Genomic DNA, 22,739 nt, shown 5'->3' with positions numbered 1-22,739 from the left:
GCTGAGAAAAATAGGTACTAAGGGTTGTAAACTTTGGCATAGAAAGAGAATATTTATACAACTCGTCTTCGGCTTAAGTCCGAGAAGGTCTCTTTGTCATATTCGTTTATCATTTGCACAGATAGTGGCACTCTAGCCTATCAATTAAACTTCCAACATCCCGAACCTAGATTTCAAATCCATACTCTATAAATTTTATTGCATAAGGCTCATTGGGCCTGAGCCCAACACTTGTTTTTGGGTCCGGGTACAATTGTGCGCTTACAGTTTCAATACTATGTAACATTTTATGTTGCAAAACAAGTTTCTATCAAACAAAGAAGTAAAAAATAAATGGGCTTAAATGCAAAACTCATTTAAGTTTTTTCTGAATTCACATAAGTCCTCTAACTTTTATTTCATTTATTTTAGTCCTCTAAGTTTTAGATTTATTCAATCAAAGTATTTTTTTTCAACTTTTGTTAAAAATTTTTGGAAAAAAAAAGTTTGAAAAATACATTTCAGACTTTTTTTAAAAAATTTAGAAAATTAACTAGGGATGGCAATTTTTCCCCTCCCCGCTTCACCCTGTGCGGGTTTTTCCCACCTCGCAAAGGTGATGGGACGAGGATGGGGCGAGATTTTAAATCCGCACCATAGGGCAGGGCGGGGATGGGTTTACACTTTTTAGGCCCGCCCCGCCCCGCCACGCCACGCCATGTCACGCCACGCCCCACCCCGCATTAATAAGGATTAAGTTGTAATTTTTTCATACTCTAAAGTCCTACTATTTAAACAAAAATATCATCAGCTTATTTTATTCTACCTAACGTGGTTCTACCTCTCTTTTCTCTCAAGCAAAGTTGGAAATAAGGTACCAGTTTTAACTTCTTTTTTTTTTTTTTTTGTCTTTTCATTCATGATTCATATGTCTGTCTCAACTTACTTTTCATCATTAACATAATATGAGATTTTTGTGTCATACTATGAGATTTTTGTTGTGACATTGTCTTGTTAAACATTTAGATAATATTATTTAGTTTTTGTTAAAAAATAGTTTGATTTGATAGGATAAATTTATTTATAATTTCAAGTATATTTTTAATATTGAAACGTGTCATTTTATTTGAAAAAATGGTAATAGTTATAGGGAAAATTAACAAGAAATAAAATTTTACAGTGTAGGGCGAAGCTTCGTAGGTCTTCGCGAAACCTTAAGGGGCGGGGATGGGGCAAGAAATTTTCCCCATTATGTGGGGCGGGGATGAGACAAGAAAAATCTATACGGGGCAGGGGCGAAGATCCCATCCTTCGGCCCCGCCCCGCCCTATTGCCATCCCTAAAATTAACCACTACATATAATAAAAGTTATAGAAAAGCCTTAATTGAATAACCTTGAAAGTTAAAGGACTAAAATAAATTTTGGTGAAACCTTAGACTACAACCTTACTCAATATCTTTTTATTGGAGATGAATTTTGACAAATGCACTATTGGATTACATCTTCTTCTTATATCCTTCATTCTTGCGAAATTTTTAGAAAATTAAATATCAATAACTATATCATCAATAATTTTTTAAAATTGCAAGTTTGTGTACTTTAGAATTATGCATAAAATATAAACTTATAGATTATATAAAAAATAATATCCTATTAACACAAAATTTGGCATGTGTATTAAAAGCGTAAAGAACATATAATTTAACAATTAGATCTTTAAAATATGTAGTAATACTTATTTTATTGAGTAAGATTGTAGCTTTAGTCTACAACAAATTTTATAACTAAATTTTGTCCTTTAAAACATTATAGCATATTTGAGTGATTTTTCAAAAATATTAGATTGTTATGGGGGGAAGGGGAAGTGGGGTTTAAACAACCAATATGAAATATAATAATAATAATAATAATAATAATCATTACTGCCGAGTACTGAACTATTACTTAAAACTCCAAATCGGTGTAACTAGTATCCTAGAAGTTCTTGAGCCTTTTCACAAACCACTAGTAAAGAGTTGGAAGAAAATAGAAGAGAGGCAGCAAATTATAGCCATTTATATAAGAGAATTATTAGATTTTTTTAAGGTTTGGATCTATACTTTTGAGAGGTGTTTTTGGAAATTAGTTCTTGCTCTAGGTCCTATAAATAAACTATATTTGTAACGAGTAATTGGAAGCCTCTATGCTAAGATTGGTGTTAAATTTATTTTAAATCATATACTATTTCGTCGTGAAGTATTAAATTTGAATACTGACATCTACTTTATTTGTTTGGTTAAATTTGAACCCATTATACTACCTTTGTCATGTGTTGGGCCTCAGGCTCATTTGTAGCTATCACGTGTCTTATTTTGACATGTTGGAAGTTATATAGACTTTTATATTTATTTTTTTGGTTGATCAAGTCTGAAATTTATGCCAAGATCTTTTATAGCTAGTCTTGTTTAAAGCTATAGGTTGTTGTTTTAATTTTCATTTTAAACAAATTAATGGTTTTTTTTTTTAAAAAAATCGTTAGAATATTTAAAATGTGTTTAAGAATAAATTATTTTCAGTAGCTTATTTATATAGTTTTATCATAAGATATAATTTTTTTGTAACTTTTATGTTATAAAATTTAAATTTAAATTATTTGAAAAAAAAAGAGTTGAGAAAATAAAAATGCTAAGGGCATGTTTAATAACTATTTTTTCCCTTTATTTTTTGTTTTCAAAAACAATTTTCTATTTTTTAAGACTAAAAAACTTGTTTGACCACTCAAAATGAATAAAAAAAAAACTATTCTTAAAACTCAATTTGTGAAGGAAATTGAAAACATACAAAATGTTGCTTTTAGTTTCTAATTTTCAAAAGTTTATGAAAATATGCATTTAATTTAATAAATCTGTTTCATTTAATGAGTTAGCATTAGAGTTCAAATCCTAGTAACAACATATTTTAGTATTTTCTATTTTTTCTTCAATTTTTTTATTATTTTTATTTCAACTAACCAAACATATTTTTGATTTAAAAATACAAGAAAATTGTTTTTTCTTTATGTTCTCAAAAACAAGTTTTTGGAAAAAAAAAAAAAAAAACTGCTACCAAAGATAACCTAAACTTTTTTAAGCAATACCTAAAGGACAAAGTTTGGCAACAAACTTTGTTGTAACCTAAGAATACAACTTCATTCAACATCTTTCTATTGGATGTGAATTTTCACAAATCCATGATTGGATTGCATTTTCTTTTATATCTTCCAAGTTTACAAATTTCCAGAATATCAAATAATTATACCTATGTCATCAATCAAATATTTAAATTTCAAGTTTTTGTAGTTTAAAATTATGCATAAAAAATAAGTTAATTGATTGAATAATAAATAAAATCTTATTAGCACAAAATTTTAGATGTTTGTTAAGAAATAAGAACTTAAAAAACATTCAATTTAACAGTTAGATTTTTAAAATATATAGTCAAATTAATTTTTGAAATAAGAGTTGTATTTTTAGGCTACAACCAAGTTTGTAGCCAAACTTTTTCCATACTCAAATGTACACTTAAAGGTTTTTTTTTGTTTTTGTTTTATATTCTTATATATATATATATATAACCGAAACCTTTGAAGTTCCCACAATTTTTCACATCACCACTATTTTCTTTTTCTTTTTATTTTAAAAGGCCAACTCTCAGTCTCTCACACAATCCCCCTCTCATCTGCTTCTTTCTTCTATCTTTTAGTCACGCTTCACTCTGCTCCTCTCTCAAACCCTAAAACGCCAGCCTTATATGTCTCCACTCTAGTCATGTATCTTCTCCACTATATGGGTATTGGTCATGTTTCCCTGACTCCGATATTCCCCTCCCAGTTGCTTCTCTGCCTTCTAGCATTCATCTATTTTGAAAAAATACACAGGCTGAAACTTGGTGTATGAATTATATGAAATTTATAATATGTATTGGTGTGAAACCATGTTGAAATTTTCACCATTTCAATCAGTCTTTTTGTTCATAATAAACACACAAGATAGTCTGAAGAATTACATAAAAATTATTACTTTTTTGTTTGATAAGTAGTGGTATTTTATTAATGGAAACGATTAATATATGCTCAAGATAATGAGCCTGAGCACATTGTAACATTAATAAATTCTGCTTAAAAAGATTGCTTCTTTCAGCTTTATTCTACAATGTTTTAAATTCTACAACGTTCTATTGATCAAATTGGCTACAACCTAATAATCCTAAGTAGGTGACATTATCTGCCCATTTAGCAAGCCATTCTTTTTCACATCTTTGCTAAAACTTCTATTTTGCAGAGTGCTTTGATATGCTTATCTAAGCAACATTTTGTGCTAACCTTATATGAATTTTCTAATATGTGTTGGTGTCGTTGGATTTGATTATATTGGTTGAAACTTGGCTATTTAATATTTCCAAAATGACTTTACTATTTAAAATTTATATGTTAATTATCCTTAAATTATTGTTAAGTTGGTGCTAAATTTTTTTCAAAATCATATTTTGATAGGTACTCTTTGGTTTTTTTTTTTTTATTATTCCAATCTTCTATTAAAATTTGATTAAAATAGTAAGCTTATAATTTAATCTCCATTATGATTTCAAATTTAATTTTTCCTGCTACCAGTTTGATAGTTATCGTCATTGAAAGTATCAAAGTACATAATTTTTCCATAGGTTTTTGAGATGGCATAGGGTTTTGTAGCAATAATTCAATTTGAAATAATCTGATTTTTGTTTGTTTGTGATATTAAATATTATTTCATTGTATCTTATTTTCAGTAATTTATATTCTCTGTAAGTTCATAATTAAAACAGTACAATCAGGTTTTCAGTTAATTAGTTGGATATACGAAGTTGTTATTTTAACCATTTATTAATTTTCTTTTGATTAAAACAAAATATACATAAGTAATTATGATATTTCAAGAGTATAGCACAGTGGTATTTCTCCTTCCTATCCCACAATATTTAATAATTTTATAATAAAATATTTTAGCTTTTACTTAAGTGTAAGAATAAAAAAATCTTGTCCCATTATCGGTATTATCCAGTAATTACAGTTTGTCATGTGTTTGATTTTTTTTTTAATTATAAATAATTTGATAGTTGAGGTGGGGGTTTTGAATCTTGAAAATCTCTATTGAAAACATTATGAAGTGTCAGTTGAACTACAAAACTTTTGACGTATCTAATTTTTTTCCTCCATTCTAGTGAAAGTTTATAATAGCTCTTTATGAACTATTGATTCAAGGACCGAGCCAAGACTTGGAGTTAGGGAGGACGACTCTGTTGCTCGCTGTGTGCAGTAACTCCGACCATTGACTTTACTACTTAACCAATAAGGATTTTTGTTTAAAACTTTTTAAAGAGCTAGGTTGTTTGTTTTGGGTAAACTATATTGGTTAATTGGGCTTAATTTTTTTTAAAAGCTTTTTATCGGTAATTTTTGTTATTGGACTAATTCTTTTGTGCTTGTATATTTTGTTTTATATTTAATCTATAAATTTGTTATGGCCCTTAAAAGGTAGAAAATGCTAAAACTATGAATTGATGGTATTGTTAAAGGGGGCAAAGTCTAATTTTATTGAACAAAATTACTAAGATTAGTACCTAATAATATATTAATATTTAAAATAAAATAAAAATTTGGGGGGCATCCTCCCCCCCAAAGTCAATATATAGCTCCACCCATGTAAAGATTCCTTTGTATGCAAGAAATGGTAGGAGATGGATGGTCACCTCTTATTGTGACTTTCTTTATGTAGTTATTATTGGCAAATTTGGTGATAAGACTGGCCATGGTGATGGTTACCATTGGCAAATTTGGTGTTACATCCGGTCTTACGTGCGTTTACTGGCTTTGTGTCACTTTGTGATCACATGGCAAGCTCTGCAGTTGTCAATTTTAGGTCAATAAAGGAATTATCCCCTTATTTTAGAGTGGTACACTTCAAATTGGTTATATTGCTAAAAACATATTTTCTCAACATATATATTAAGAAAACATGCATATCCTTCATATGAGATTTTTTTTGGTGCAATAAGTCCTTCGACTAGTTGGATATAAGAAGTTGTAATTTACCATTAATTAATTTTCTTTTGATTTTATTAAAATAAACATAAGTAATTATAATATTTCAAGAAGTACCATGGTACTTCTTCCTCTTATATGAATAGTAGATCCCACAATATTTAATAATTTTATAATAAATATTTTAGTTTTTACTTATGTGGAAGGATAAAAAATTTTTGTTCCATTCAAAGTTATTCACTAATTACAGCTTCTCATATGTTTTATTTATTTATTTGTAATAATTCGATAGTTAGGGAGGGGGCTTTAAATCTTAAATATCTTTATTGGGAATAACATGAAGTGTCAGTTAAACTGCAAAACTCTTGACGTTTCTAATTTTTATTCCTCCACACTAGTGAAGGTTTATAATAACTCTTTATGAATCCTTCACATGTAAGAAATGGTAGGAGATGGACGCGTCAGCTCTTTTTTTGGCTTTCTTTATGAAACAGTTGCCATTGCCAAATTTGGAGATAAGACTGGCCATGGTGACGTTTACCATAGGCAAATTTGGTATTAAGTCTGGCTTCGGGTGCGGTCATTGGCCTTGTGTCACTTTGTGATCACGTGGCAGACTCTATAGTTGTCAATTTCAGGTTAAAAGAATTGTCTCTTTATTCTAGAGTGATATATACTCCAAATTGATTATCTTACTAAAAACATATTTCCTCAATATAATATATATTTTTTGAAAAAATATGTATATCCTTCATAAGAATGTTTTGATCTCACATATGATGCATCACAATAAGAACTTACATATAAGCTAAGTGTCTATTTTTTTATATATAATTTGATAGTTATGTGAGGAATGATTTGAATTCTGGTCATTTCGTTAAAACACTAAAAAATACCAATTAATTTACAAAGTTTTTAACAAAATATATAAGTGTCCATTATTCATTGACTTAAAAAACATCACTCTTTTCTATAGTCTCACTTTTTAAATATTATTTCATAAAAAACAAATCTTAATATCGTTACAATTCACAAACCTATATATAGTCTCTCCATTTTGTTTGGTAAGTTAGACTATATACTCATCACATTCTCCCACACGCAAGAGAGAAAATCTATCTTTTCTGGGAAAGACGAATCACAGAATCTTTCAAACATACATACGTGGCTAAGAAAAATATGGAAAAAAGCAGTAGCATTGACAAACTAGGGTAGTACGTACAAGGAAATCAGAAAACAATATTGTGTATATATATATATATATATATATATATATATATATATATATATATATATATATGTAATCTTTAGGCGGCACGTCCTTGCACGGCCAGAGATACAGATTTCTTTCATTCGGGCTCTTTTTGTAAGAGAGAACAATGGTGAGAGAATCTGCAAGAAAGTGCTCCCATTGTGGGGTTAATGGGCACAACTCTAGGACGTGCAATAATAATAATAATAATATTGCCAATGGCAATAATAGCGTGAAGATTTTTGGTGTGTATTTGCCAAAAATTGTTGATGATTCTATGAAAAAGAGTTTTAGCACAGGAAATCTGAGTTCCAAAAAGATCAATGACGATGAAGCTAATACTGGGTATCTCTCTGATGGTATTGTTCAACGCAAGGCTGTTGATCGTGAGAGAAAAAAGGGTATGCATGTATACATATATATGTCAGATTTGCTTTATATATCAGTGTTGTTGCTTTTGTTATTATTATTACTACAATACTACTTCTATGTTTTTGTGTTCTTGTGTGTATTGGGATGAGTTTTGATTCATAACATGTTGTGATTTGTGTACATGGGATCTGTTTGTTTGGATAATTATATTTCACTATTTTTTTTCTTTTTCTTTTTTCCAGTTTTACAGATTAGGGTTCTGCAATCTATATATTTGCTTGTTAATTACGATTATTATTACTACCTTTCATCAAAACAAGAATTTACTACTTTCAGTTTTAATTAAATCTGATGGAATTTATCACACAACTTTTCCTTTTTTTATTTATTTGGATTTGTTGGATTAATGGATCTTCAGTGAAATCTATTTATTTGATGTATGATAGTATAATTTATAATTTTAGATGGTGGGTTTTATTTTATTTCTTTCTTTTTGGCTTTTGTAACTATTGTGGTAATTTGTACTCTATAATTTAGAAGGAGATTTCTGGGATTTTTTGAACCCTACGCGAGGATATGCTTTCCATACTGATTTGTGAAGACTCTTTTTATTTTATTTTATATATATATATATATATATATTTTTTATAGCATTTATCAAAACATTCAATGATTAAAAATATTACTAATTTGTATTCCTAAATTATTATTACTAATAGCACAATGATTGATCCCTTCAGATTCTTATATTTCTTTTGGATAAAGTTAAACTCCAAACATGTTTAAAGCCAATAACTTTTTAATGTGAGTTTTAACAAATCCACCATTAGATTATATTTTCTTTATATTTAAGAAGTAAGTTTATGAATTAAATAAAAAATAATATTGGATTGAAATAAAATTTGATATACATATTAAGAACATAAAAAATATGCAATCTTGTAGTTAAATTTTTAAAATATATAATTATGTTAATTTTTTTTAGTGGGTGTTTGAAGCTAAACTTTGTCATTTTCTTTTTACGATCATACAATATTGTGTCCATTTGGTGTTTGCTAAAAAGACGTTGCTGTTTGTTTGTTTGTTCAGGGACGCCATGGACTGAGGAGGAGCACGTTATATTTCTAGCTGGTTTGAAGAAGCTTGGGAAAGGTGATTGGAGAGGAATTTCAAAGAAGTTTGTGACCACCAGGTCCCCATCTCAGGTTGCTAGTCATGCACAGAAATATTTTCTGAGACAGGCTGCAATTGATAAGAAGAAACGTAGACCAAGTGTGTTCGACTTGTCTCTGAATGAATATGTAATACATCTCTCTCCTTCTCTCCCTCTCTCTCTCTCTCTCTCTCTCTCTCTCTCTCTCTCATTTCATAGATATGACTAGAATCATGGACTTACAGGAAATAACTCCTAAGGATTCCCCAGTTTCACAAACAAAGAAAAGTGATAGTGAAAGGTCATCAGAGGTAAGCCCATACACCCAAGTTTATTCAAATATAATGCAAAACAGTATGTTAAAATACAGTTGTTAACTTAGTGAATATTAATGAGAGCCAACTAGAGGTAAAAAAAGTCCATAGATCAATGAGTATAACTAATACTTGTATCTGAGTTGTTGGAATTTAGAAGTCTTTAATGGCTTTTTTGAATGTTATAGGCTACTGCTGCAGTTCAGAATGTGAATCGATTCCCGCATGTCTGCATCGATATTCCACCATCTGCTCAAATGTCACCCCTAATCTCTGGTGCTCCAAATTACTCTTGGTGTCCATCCATGGTAAGCAACAATTTGACATTTGCCACTTTTTATTTGTCGAGATATTTCATATGGTAGTAAAAATACTGATTTTAAGTTCACAGCATTGTGAGTGTTTTATCTGTACTATTGGATAATTGGATAATAACTATATGAACTATTAAGCTAAAAAAGAAATCCGGTTAATGATCTTTAAATGCAACTTGTAAATGCATTGAACCTTGTAAGGAAGTAAACCATTCCATGCACACTATTTATAACAACAGAGATTCAATGTCTTGAAGTGACATTTTTAAAAAAATTTCTTTATGAGGATTTTAGAGAGGGATTAATATGAAGGGTTCTCAAGGAAACATGATTTCTTAATTATGGCCACTGGAATAGTTTTTAATGGCCTAACTGGGAATGTACCTTTACAGAAATCATTTTCCTTTTACACTGTCTTGCCAATCACACAACATGACCACAATGTTTGAAGTGTTTTTGGTGTTTCGTTTTAGATATGGAATTAGTATATCATGTGACTTGTTTTGAGTGGTACGTAGTTGCCAAGATTGGAATATTATTTCACAGTACTGCTGTAATGTAATCTTGTTTAGCAAAACACAAAAAAATAAAATAAAATAAAAAAAAGAAAAAAAAAAGTGTTGTAATCTTAGGGATCTTCTATGCTTTCCTTCATTAGAACTAATGTTATATAATTGGAAATTTGTAACCTTTCTTTATGCACTAGAGCCTGGGGGAATATGCATATATTCATGATAAATCACTGCCAAATTGATGTTGCATCACTGTTCTCTAAATTTCCACAAACAGCATGTTGAATTCTATGGTGACTAGGACTTATCCTTGATCTTTGTCCCCATTGCAGCCTCAGATGTTTCTAAAATTCACAGATAGCTTGTTACAAAATACATTTCTTGCATGGAATTTTATTTTGTCACTTTTCATTCACCAATAAATCTGAATACTTGCAAGTCTTAGGATATAAGAACTATGAATTTCCTTATGTTTCCTTGATTTTTTTTTTATAAATCTCCTTTTTATTTTGAATATTTCTCCTAGCCTAAGCACCAAACCAATTGCTTTATGATGATTTTACTTGTCTTACCAGGTGGGAATGCCTGGCAATGACCAGTTCATCCCAACAGTGAATTTTGCTAGACAAAGTTTTCCATCCTATTCTTGGCTGCCTGGAACCCAGAGGAATTTTGGTACTTGTGCTCCTGTTATTATCCATCCATCTGGTATTCCTTCACCAAAGTCTTTCCCTCACAGTCTATCTCATTAAGGCCTCATTGCTTCATCAATTGCAAGAGATGCTGTTGAGCTTAAAATTGGACAACCTCAAAACCCCACCAAGCCAAAACTTATCATCTCAGACATCCTGAGCTATTAGACCGACATGAAAATTTTTGATGAGTTGAAGCTTAATTTTTGCATTTTGAGTTATCAGCTGAAGTCTAGAGTTAGAACAATGTGAAGGCAATTTATTCCTTGCAATTGAGCCTTTAGATATATAACCCATCTGGCTTCATATCTTTTTCCTAATCAATAAAGTTTTGCCAAAACCACCAATTTTTGATCTATTGCTGATTATTTCAGTCTGCAAGTTCGCTACAAATATGGCCTACATCATTTTCTTTGTGTAGGTGTCAATTCTAGTGATTGCATTCTCTGTCTAGTTCACCTTTTTTTTTTTGTTGAAACTCTATCTGATTCACCTTAGAGATAGGAAAGGAAGAGTACAAGGGTAAAATATTTTTTATAAACCATATTCATTTTAGATATCCTTTATGTAGGTCTCCATCTTAAAAATAATTTTATCAATTCTAATTTTAAAAAACTTTTTTTTGTTGTTGTAGAATTAACTAGTATAACATATATTATAAGTAGAAAGTAAAAAATTACAGTCCATAATTTTCTAGCACCTCCCCCCCCCCCTCCCCACTATCTATCCATCTCAAAAAAGAAAAAAAAAAAAAAAATCTAGTCCTAAGAGTTGAAAAAATCTGTAGTAATTTCAGAATTTGTATAAATTGACTGCAGTTTTTTTTTTTTTTGTGTGGAGAAAAAAGAAGATATATTCTTTAATTATGATATAAGAGGGTTAAATGGAAAACAAAAGGGAGCCATTTCAGTCAAAGCCTCATTAATAAGTAGTCTAATATCCCATTGATGATAATAATAATAAGCTGTCTAATAAATTTTAAATTTCATATTTGTTGGTTCATTAAATGTGATTCTCAAGTAAGAAAAGAATACATCTTTTGAGTAGAAAGTGATCTTCTTCAATTGCGAAATCTACCTCCTTAAAAGATCTGGATTCCTATCCGTTTTAAATCTTTTTTCTTCTAAACCAAAACTAGATGTAAGAAAGGAAGAGTACAAGGTTAATTAAAATATATTTTATAAATCATATTCATCTTAGATATTCTTTATGCAAGTGTCAATCTTAAAAAGAATTTTATCAATTATAATTTTGAAAAACTTTTTTTTGTAAAATTAACTAGTATAACATATATTATAAGTAGAAAGTAAAAAATGACATTCAATAATTTTATAGCACCTCCCCCACCCCTCTCCACTGTCTACCCAACTAAAGAAATAAAATAAATCATTATCGTTGCAATTCAGGTCTAGTCCTAAGAGTAGAAAAAATATGACAAAGATTCAAACAGTTTCCAAATAGTTCCACAGTGAGAGCATATATGTTTTATATTGTCATAGTATGGTTTCTAATTCATTAGTTTCCCTGTTTATGTTTAGTTATGAGATAAGAGAGATGCACAAATATTTTCTAGAATAAGAGTAGAAAAAATATGTTGCAATTTCAGAACTTGTATAAAAATGTCGGAGGTTCTTTTTACGTTTCTTTTCTAAGAAGGAAGTTGGGCCTGACGCTCCACGGAATGGGCTCCAAAATACCATTCTGCTACTGCCAGTTTGTGCGCAAACGTTAAGTCCAAGTCCATGGGAAGATGTTGCAAAGTGGGCTTATCCTCTATTTCTGCTGCAGAAGGAACTTTTCTCCAGTTTCTGCCATATGATTGACTTTTCTGCTAAGCAGTAAAACCGTTTGCTTTGCAATAAAGCTTCTTGCTCTGCAGTAAAGCTTTCTGCCGTGCATTAAAGCTGTCTGCTGTGCATTAAAGTCTTCGGCCGTGCAGTAAAGCCTTTGGCCGTGCAGTAAAGCCTTCTGCCGTGTAGTAAAGCCTTCTGTTGTGCCGTAAAGCTGTCTGTTGTGCATTAAAGTTGTCTGCTATGCATTAAAGTCTTCTTCCGTGTAGTAAAGCCTTCTGCTGTGCCGTAAAGCTGTCTGTTGTGCATTAAAGCTGTCTGCTGTGCATTAAAGCCTTCTGCCGTGCAGTAAAGCCTTTTGCAATGTGAATGACTACTCTTCATTGTTTACTGCAGAAATACTTTTCTACTTCCTGCACATAAACAAATCTAAAACCCAAAGAAAATACCAACCAAGCAAATGTTAGCTAACATGGGTTAGCATATTCTCAAATATATATACATACATATTCGTAAATATACTTATACGTATTCACATACACATCTATAAAATATATTTTGTAGAATATGAGAAACAATATATATATGTATATATACTTATGGCAGGATAATGATTAATTCGTGTCAAAAGTAAAACACGTAAGAACAAAGAAATAGAAAAGCTTCAACAGAAAAGGTTTAGCTATTATAATAGCTAACACGGTAAATATGATAAAAAAGTGCTACAGCAGAATAACTAGTACAACAAGTAAAGATACCACCCCAGGACGACTGATGCAGCAAACTTGATAAAAACGTGTTACGGCAAAATGATTAAATACAATAGATATAAATTATAATGAGAGAAATCAAATATATTTACAATCGAAATCAAGTATTGAATCTTCCTACAGAATAAGTAAACCAAGAAGGAACTCAAACCCCAACTTGAACAACCTTGTCATAAGCTTCTGTCATAAAGTTGTGCATTTTGGAGAATATGCCTAAATGGCTACTATCTATTACTTTTGGAGACTTCAAAGAGTGGGTTTGCTAAAAAGGAGGGAAAAGATGGTCTATTGATGCATGCCCCTATTCCTGCCGTGTTTTCTCTCTTCGTTTTACTACTTTCCTTCTTTCTTTCTTTCTCTCCATTCTTTTACTCTTAGTTTCTTACTACTCTCGTGTCGTGGGTTGTTCCCCATTTGGTCTTTTCTTTTCCTAGGTCCCTCTCTCTGGGTGTTTACTACTCTCTCACCATGGGTTTCCTCCCTTAGGTGCTTCCGCTCCCTTGGGTCTCTCCTCCCATTTGGTCTCCCTTAATTCCATGGCTACCTCTTCCTTTTATAATGAGCTAATTCAATGGGATTTCTCCCTTTTATCCCTAGGGCTTCACCAATTGTTTTTGGTTTGTTGTGGGCATCCCTTCAGGACTATCCACCAACTCATTGGTTGCCTAGCCTCTGCTTAGAATACGTCAGCTGCACCATTACTCATTTCATGACAAAATTTCCTTTTGTTTGTTTTTGCTGTATACCTCTACCTCTGGGTTCAAATGGATAAGGATTGGACTACCTCACTACCTAGCTCTATGGCATGCATCAAATGGTCTCAACCATCTACTACTTCTTTTGGGTAAAATACCATCCCAGCAGGATATATTCCCAAAAGAAGTCACAGCTGGAAACCAAATATAGACCCCTTTTTCCCCCCACCACCAAACCACACCCTCTGAATCCCTTTGACCATGGGCCCACCTCCCTTGTATTGGCTGGGTATAGGTTGGTGGTGCTCCGGCCCTTCTGTGCTTGCTCCACTATCTTCTGTTTTTGTCTCCCACGCCGTTTTTGTCGTAGTAGATTAATTCTGTTTCGTTTTGCTCCGTGTCTCTGTCTTATTTCTTCACGCGTTTCCTGCTGTGTTTGTCATTTCCTTTAGTTTGGCTTTTCTTTCCTTCACGTGTTTCCTGCCGCTAACACTTTCTGTTGTTCCTTGTTTATTTTCATCGTGCTTTTTCATATTAGTTTTCACGCCTATCTTTTATACAAAATGATTTGGGCATTTGTGGGCCAAATAATGTTGACTGGATCAAACGGTTCTTGGGCCCAATATGTCTTTATCTGCCGAAGTTATTTTGCCAAAGAACTGTATTTTGCGGCAGATTTGTATTCTGCTGCAGATTGCTTTCCCTTGCACTTCTTTCTTTGGACCTTTCTTGCTCTTTGGTCTTCTTGGTGGATCTTTGGGCCTTGCTTTTTATTGGGTTTTCTTTCTCATAGGCTTTTGGATATGGATTCGCAAAAATAGGCATCAACAAAATTAAATGCAGTTTTTTCCCCCTTTTGAGAAGCAAAGGGATATATTCTTTAATTATGATTTTTTTTAGAGAGTTTCAACTTATAATGTCCGCTCCTAATGATAACTCTTTATCATTAAACTAAGACATCAATCGATTTTGGGTGTAAATGAATATTAATGAACTCCAAATCTCTTATTCAACTATTAGAGATTTTACTAGATGAGTTAACTAGAATCCACTTCTTTAATTATGATTTAAGAGGGTTAAATGGAAAACAAAAAGGAGTCTTTTGAAAGTCAAAAGCCTCACTCGTAGTCTAATATCCCTTAAAATAATAATAATAATAGAATAATACTAGAGATATAAATTATTTTACAAAATATTTTATAAACTACTGATGCGGTGAGTGATTATTGGTAAATGAAAAAATGATATTAATGGCGGGCTTAGATAAAAACTAATAAGACGTTGGCCACATCAACATTTTGTAAAAATCTTATAAAATAGTTTGTGACTGTAACATTGCTCATAATAATAATAATAATTAGTCTAATAAATTTTAAATTTCATATTTTGTTGGTCATTAAATGTGAATCTTAAAAAAGGGATTGAGTTCAATTACACCATACAATTAACTCCCTCTCCCTCACAATATTTTTTCACTAAACTTACCTTTTTTACATTTTTTTTATTTATTCAATGGTTGAATTTAAAGTTGCTTTTTGCAATTTTAACTCTTAGCCACTCATAACAATTACACCACGTGCGATATTTTGAGTAGAAAGTAATCTTCTATTGGAATATCTACCTCTTTAAAAGATCTGGATTCCTTACCTTTTCAAATCTTTTTTCTTCTAGCCAAAACTAGATGTCAAACATCTAGATTTCAATTTTTTTTTCCCTTCTAAAAAGAAATGGGATCGTTAACATCCGATTTCCATATTTATTATTAATCCGTATGTTCAATCTGGATTCTCTTAATTTTCTCTATGATATCTATGCCCTTTCTCATATGACCAAAATGACTAAAAAAACAAAAGTTTGAAGCACAAGAGAAGAACTATGCACTTTCGCTTTCATTTAGCCTTTTTATTTTTTTAATGAACAAAAATGAGCTGGGGCGACCATTGTGACTCACCCCCCTGAGGTCAACCATAGGAGTACCCCCACTAGAGAATGTTGAAATTAGCCATTTAATACCATTTATTCGATGCATTGCCTAGCTGAACCTCCCATTCACAACTTGCAACCTTTTAGAAACGTCATCATGAGTAGTTAGAGGCACTTGTATAAAATTGAAACTTTAATTCAACTTTTTCCGTGCAAAGATTAGTCGAAATTTATATAAACTTCGACTGCATTTTTTATTTTGCCTCTTAGGACTACAAATTTCTCTCTTTTTAACAACACTGTTGCCTCCCTTTTTTTTAAACCAACATTGTATGCAATTCATTTTTAAAGCATTTCTCATCATAATTAAGATTAGCAGTAGGTTATGCTATTCTTTATTCATTTGACAATTACAAAGAGAGAGCCATTAAAAACACCGAGAAGTGCCAGTTGAACTATAAAACTTTTGCTAGGTTATGCTATTCTTAATATACTTCTACAACTACAGCCAAGGGTTTCCTATCCTGTTCACTAGAATACGTTTCGCTGTTCAAAAAGTTGTCTAGAATTGCGGGTTCATGATATTTAACAAATTTGGCAAAAACACACTGCTTGAAAAGTAAAACAAAAGGAGAAGGCCCTAAACATGCCCTGCTAGAAGAAAGGGAGAAAAAAAGGGGGGGGGGGGGGGTTCAATATTTTCTCATTCCAATAGCAAGCTAATCGAAATATCATCAGACTATGAAGTCAAAGCATCAATACCTAAACTTTGATTAAAGTGTGATTTGCAGTTTCCAGAGAAGGAACAGTGAAAAAAAATTTAACAGATATTGTGGCTGAGCATCAGATCATTTTGTACAGACCGTTTAAAAACAAACTGAAAAGAATGGAATGGCAGAACATCTTACAAAGCAAACTGATGGGCATATCATCATATATAGGTTTTAGGAGGCTTGAACGGTCCACTCTGATTCAGAGAGAAGGGCTGCTCTTATATGCATACATGCAATGGAATTTCTGAAAGAACCAACTAAGAAGAGCAGCAGCCAGATTTCTGATTAACCGGTTGTCCTCGTATCTGCACTGTTGGTGGCCTTACATTGTTCATTGGTTGACTTGCCATACTGAAAAAAGTGATGAAAGAATTAATTTCTCATAGAAAAAGGCAATTGTGCACAAAGATATAAGGCCAAGAAAATCCTGTCCCCAAGCAACTTAGACAACCGCAACAAAACTAATGCTGAATTTATTTCTTAAATAGTTCCTTTAAAGCTGCCCAACACCTGTTTTTTCCTTGAAAAAATTATGCATCTTATACCCCTTCTCTAACTAATTTCTACAATAAAAACATCAGAATAGCTTGAATAGTTGTATATAAGAAATATGTACCGAGTCTTGATGTCAGCAGCCATGGCCATAAAAGCCTGCTCCACATTAGTAGCATTTTTGGCACTCGTCTCCATAAATGGAATGCCAATTTCATCGGCAAACGCCTTCAGAGCCCAATCAAATCACAGGCAACAGTGTTATTTGAGTTCTCAATAATACAGTAAAAGGAAAAAAACAAGGAAGAGCAATTATAGGACCGTGGTTCTACCTTCGCCGTTTCATAAGACACAACTTTGTTAGCAGTGAGGTCAGACTTGTTTCCAACCAGAAGCTTGTTTACATTCTCACTAGCATATCGGTCAATTTCACTCAACCATTGCTTAACATTGTTAAAGCTCTCTTGGTCTGTCACATCATAAACTATCTGGCACATACACCAAGAACATTGTGAAACAAGTTCAACATTCACACCAAATCGTCAGGGCAGAACCATGAGCAAAATGCTGAAAATTTGAGAGAGAGAGAGAGAGAGAGAGAGAGAGAGAGAGAGAGCTTACAATAATGCCATGTGCTCCACGGTAATAGCTACTAGTCATTGTCCTGAAACGCTCTTGTCCTGCAGTATCCCACTAAATATCCCAAAAAAAGTTCAACAGCCAGATAGAAACAACAGCAACAATCATAGGATGTTGCACTACATAAACATCATATTATGAACCAATGACCAAATTTCAATCCATTAACAATATTTAGGATATTTAACCATCTTGTTAGTCGTTTCTGCATGAAGATGGCTATCAGCCAAAAGTAAACATGTTAAAAATGACCCCAACCCACAAAGAGATTCCACCAAAGGATTATAGTAGATTTTTTTACCACCACCACCACCACAACTATCATAATCATTCTTTATTACTTGTTCCCTGTGATAACTAAAAACAACCCATACACCCATGTTGATTTATAACTACAACATCACCCTCCACCACTTATTTTAGAGGGAGGTGATGCCATTTAGTCCATGGCCAGTGGCTTACTTTTACATCATGCGTTATACCAGATTTAAAGAACAAGAAACACCCCCCCCCCCCCAAAAAAAAACCACCACCAAAAAGAAAAGCAGGCAAAAAAAGAAAAGAAAGGATTATAAAGCATGCGAATGATACTTCTTTGGACTGCTGATTGGGCAGTTTAACAAATTTCCAGGAACTAGTACAACCATACAACTTTACCAAACTTAAAAAAAGGGGGGAAGAAGGCTTACGATCTGAAGTTTTATGGTCTTTCCATCTTGCTCCACAGTGCGTATTTTCTAATAATAGGTGGAATGCAACAATTAGGATTATATTGCTTCAATTGATATAACATCTATTAAAACCCAAAGATAAATACTTACAAAGTCAACTCCAATTGTGCTAATGTAACTGTCCAGATATGAATCATCCTGTGTCAAAGAGACGAAAGAAAAAAAAAATCACATTGCATTTATATTCATAAGTTCTGCTCAAGAATTTCAATTAGAGCCAAGTAGGCTTCAATATGCTCAGCAACCAGAAAACTTTCCACTAATGAGTCAAACATTTTTTTTTTTTTTGTTGCTGCAGTTCTTTTTATAACACCAAATGTTGCTTGGAGATAATATTAGATAGTATGGTAAGATAGCAGTAGGATCTACCAAATACATAGAGTACATGTTTTGAATATCATAAAACACCAAAATTCAACTCCAAACAGAAATTTTTTATTGGTACAATACCCATGCCCCCCATGGGTTCAGAACCCAAGACCTTACTTTCCATCCCATTATTAAGGGAGAAGGGAGTGCCATTTAAGCTAGAGTTCATTGGCAACTCAAAATAGAATTGCTAAGAAAGAGTGATAATAGCAACTCCAAACAGAATTGGAAGACAACTTTCAAAATAAATTCTACTTAAGCCTTAAAAATTCACTATAGATGTGATTTTTTTTTTTATTAAGTAATAAAATTTTATTTATAAAAAAAAAAAAAAAAAAAAAACTACCTCATGTACACATAATGTATACATAAGGTAGCCTAAAGAATTACAAATAAACAAGTATTACAATACAAAAAGATAGGGAATCTATGAAAGCTACAACAGAGTGAGAATCACTAAAACCCCAATCCTGGGAACTATCAAACAAAGATCTAGTAAAAAACAACTTCAATTTCTCCCAAGGCTTTCTTATCTTCAAGAGTAAGCTGATTTCTCTCTCTCAAAAGTGTCCATACCAGGCATATTGATGCTAAATTCCATAGTGCATAAGAGTGTTTACTACACTAATTCCTCCACTCATATAGACAACCAACAACACTCAAGGCATCAAATGCACCCTAAAGAAGCTGAAAAAATGAAGGTCCACATGGCTATACAAAATCACAATATAATAACAGATGATCCACTATCTCGCCATTTCTACTACACATGCAACACCAATCTACTATCATTTGATGTTTAAACCAAGTTCAGCCATAATCCTATCTGAGCTGAAAAATAAGGTGTGGAAAGCTGATGATTTAGTTTCACCCTTAAACTAATCGGTGTGCCACAATCTCTTCTTGGGGGAAGAAATAGCAATGAGTAAAAAAAAAAAAAAAAGAGGGGGGGGGGGGGATCATAAGTGCCCTTTTATATTGGTTGCAGAAGTAACATATCTATCTAAACTTTAACATAATTCAAAGTGAACTGTCACTTTAATTCACAAAATTACTAGTATGTTAAATATCTTATAATCACTAATTTAGGATAACCATCCAATGAAATAATGATACAAGGTCTCAAATTTTCCTCTCTTCTAAGCAAGCAACAGAGCAAAGCAAATACAACTAAACAAAACAACAGCAAAAAGGATTAAGAAGAGCATAATAAGAGGCAAGTAACAGATAAAATAGATCAGGAAAAGAAAATTCAAATATATGATCAAGACAATATTAATTAACAACATATACATACATACATATATATATATATATATATATATATATATATATTTGTGTGGGGGGGTGGGGGGGTGGGGGGGGGGAGCATTTAATGAAGTCAGGCATTTTGACAGCTTACAGCAAATCTCAGAAGAAGACATGATTTGCCAACACCAGAATCTCCAATCAGCAAAAGCTTGAACAAATAGTCACTGCAGAAGACAAGATGAAAGCCAATAAATCTTTTGCTGCAGTTCCATTTGGGTTGCAAACTTGTAAATTTATTATTTAACAAAAAGAAAAATTGTTTTCTACTTTTAGAAGAAAAGGATATACGTGACCCCATTATGAAGGCCATGGGTATGGCACTACAGCAAATGGTATTCACGTAAAGTCGCAAACTAACCCAAAAAGTGAAATAGTATATCTAGGGAAACTCTACACTTTTTTTTAATCACAATAAAAAGGCCTTAGAGTTTAAGCCCCTAACAGCACCTTGTTTGGTATACAAGGTTCCAAGTTTGATCCTAAACATAAAGGCAATATATACTTAACTTAGGGAGAAACATATAATTCACAAAATAAACATTATTTGGCCAAACTTGGTTGCAACAGCGTAAAGTCTCTTCAAAGATTTTTATAATTTTGAAAAGTCTCCTCACAGAAACTATCATTCTAATTATCACAATTTTCAATGATAGGTAATATGCAAATCAAACCACACACAAAAATGCAAATAAGCAATTGAGCACGCTTGTGCACACACATGCCACAAATTGAGCTATGCAATCAGACTAAGCATTGAGATCTGAAACTTTAACCTAATTAACTTATTAAGATTGAAAATCACAATCCAAACAAGGAATGATCCTATCACAAAAGTGATATTTTTCATAACAAGACTATCAAAATACACAATTGCACATCGCAAGTAAAACACCTCAAATTTCAGATCTGAATCGATGAAACAACAAGCGCTTCGATTTTGTTCTACATATACGATTACAGAACAATAAACTACGAAAATTAAATCTACATAAAATTGAATTATCCATAAATTTTTTTTTAATTAAATCTAAAATTGGCGACTTTAATTTCTTCTCTCCCCTCATTTTTCTCGGTTAACCTATATTTTAGGAATTCGTCAAAAAATTCTCTCAAATCCACAACCGTAAAAAGAACAAAATCATCAAAGATCTAAAGAGATTATCCAAATTAACATCACGTTCGGTTGCGTAGAAAACAAAAGAGGAAAAATAAAAATCGGAAAACGAAAATTAAACTCAGATTTTTCATTTCCTTTTCGTTTTTAATTTTCCGAGCGACCAAACAGAGGAAAAAGCTGTAATAGTAAAGGAGATTGAGATCGAAGATGCTTACTATTCAGGATTCATGACTGAATTGTCGTTGTTGGTGGTGGAGGATCTACGAAGAGCTTGACCGGGTTTAGACCGGTCCGAGAGAGAACGCTAGACCGGGTTATGGCGAAGAAGAAAAAGGTGAGAGAGAGAGAGAGAGAGAGAAAAGGAGGAAAGAACAAATGGAATGAAACTGTGAAATGGGGAAAAGGGAAGAAACGAAGAAAGTGGACGCTGACGAAACCGAAAAGTTCGGTTCAAGCGCTTATATAGTGGTTTTTAATTAAAATCCGATTTTTCCACGGATCTCATCTGGGTAACCCGCGCAACTGGAGATGGTCACGTGGATTGTGGACATTTTTAGAGCCCTTGTTATATTCACTCAAACACATATTTTCAATTTTTAAATAATATTACAAATATTTTTATACATTTTTTCACCCACATGTATTTTTAAACATATATTTTCAATTTTTAAATGCATGTACCAAACACAACCCAAGTTTTTACGGATCCAAGATGCACTTTTATTATTATTATTATTATTTTTTTGGTGAAAATACTTTTGGTCCCCACATTTTGGGCTGATTATTATTTTGGTCCCTATTTTGATTTTGTTACTATTCCAGTCTCTAAAAACAGAAAATCAATTCTATTTTGTTTACTGTCGTCAACTCACTAATAGAAGAAAACTCTTACGTGGTAGACAGAGTGTCATGTTGGTACATTAAATACTGACGTGGCTATTAAAATAATTAAGAAAAATTATTTGGCGTTTAAAAATGCCATATCAGCATATAAATTATTTTAAAAAAAATTAATTTCTTAATTTTAATTTAAACTGAAAATAAAAATTTGATTTAAATTAATTTCTCAATTCTCATATTTTCTTGCATTTTTTATTTTTTCTTAACCAAACACAAAAATACAAAAGGTTTGGTTTTCTCTATCTCTACCTCACGATCTCACTCTCTCTAATCCTTCGATACTCACAAATCGGCAAGGCCTCTATGGTCAAGTGGAGAGAGTAGAGGAGGACGTGGTGGAGGTGGTGGAGGTTATGATTAGAATTTGATTCACCTATTGGAGAGTTTCTGTGATGGTTCGTCGATTTCGTTATCTTTGTCTTCGTTGAGCAGGGAGTTTCTGAAGGGGTTTAGATCGCAGCGGTCATTTTCGAGTTCAGATCGGTTGAACGTGTCATTGTGGCGGCAATTTGGAACAATGGGAATAAGGATTCGGTGGTGCTATGTTGTTGTGAAGCCTAGATCGGTGGGTGTGCTGTGATGTTGTGAAGCCCATATCGGTTAAGG

General features: G+C 32.3%; 2 protein-coding genes across 2 annotated transcripts; one reads left to right on the top strand and one right to left on the bottom strand.

Annotated features, from left to right (window-relative positions):
- The first annotated feature begins 7,393 nt into the window (after window positions 1–7,393).
- On the top strand, window positions 7,394–10,743 carry LOC142618852 (putative transcription factor At5g61620). The gene is made up of 5 exons (XM_075791886.1): window positions 7,394–7,667; window positions 8,728–8,939; window positions 9,037–9,102; window positions 9,294–9,413; window positions 10,507–10,743. Exons 1-5 carry the CDS (start codon window positions 7,394–7,396, stop codon window positions 10,681–10,683), a joined length of 849 nt encoding a protein of 282 aa, XP_075648001.1. The 3' UTR covers window positions 10,684–10,743.
- Window positions 10,744–16,543: 5,800 nt separating this feature from the next.
- On the bottom strand, window positions 16,544–21,666 carry LOC142618761 (GTP-binding protein YPTM2-like). Its single transcript, XM_075791776.1, has 8 exons — window positions 21,449–21,666; window positions 20,208–20,280; window positions 18,527–18,574; window positions 18,395–18,442; window positions 17,688–17,759; window positions 17,399–17,554; window positions 17,191–17,294; window positions 16,544–16,925 (listed from the first exon to the last, which is right to left on the bottom strand). The coding sequence occupies exons 1-8, from the start codon at window positions 21,460–21,462 to the stop codon at window positions 16,832–16,834; spliced, it is 609 nt and encodes a 202-aa protein (XP_075647891.1). The 5' UTR covers window positions 21,463–21,666; the 3' UTR covers window positions 16,544–16,831.
- Window positions 21,667–22,739: the final 1,073 nt, after the last annotated feature.

This window comes from Castanea sativa, chromosome 12 (assembly GCF_040712315.1).
Source record: "Castanea sativa cultivar Marrone di Chiusa Pesio chromosome 12, ASM4071231v1".
Lineage (NCBI taxonomy): Eukaryota > Viridiplantae > Streptophyta > Magnoliopsida > Fagales > Fagaceae > Castanea > Castanea sativa.
The sequence above is the reverse complement of the archived record's forward strand: the minus strand, read 5'-3'. Positions and strand labels throughout refer to the sequence as shown.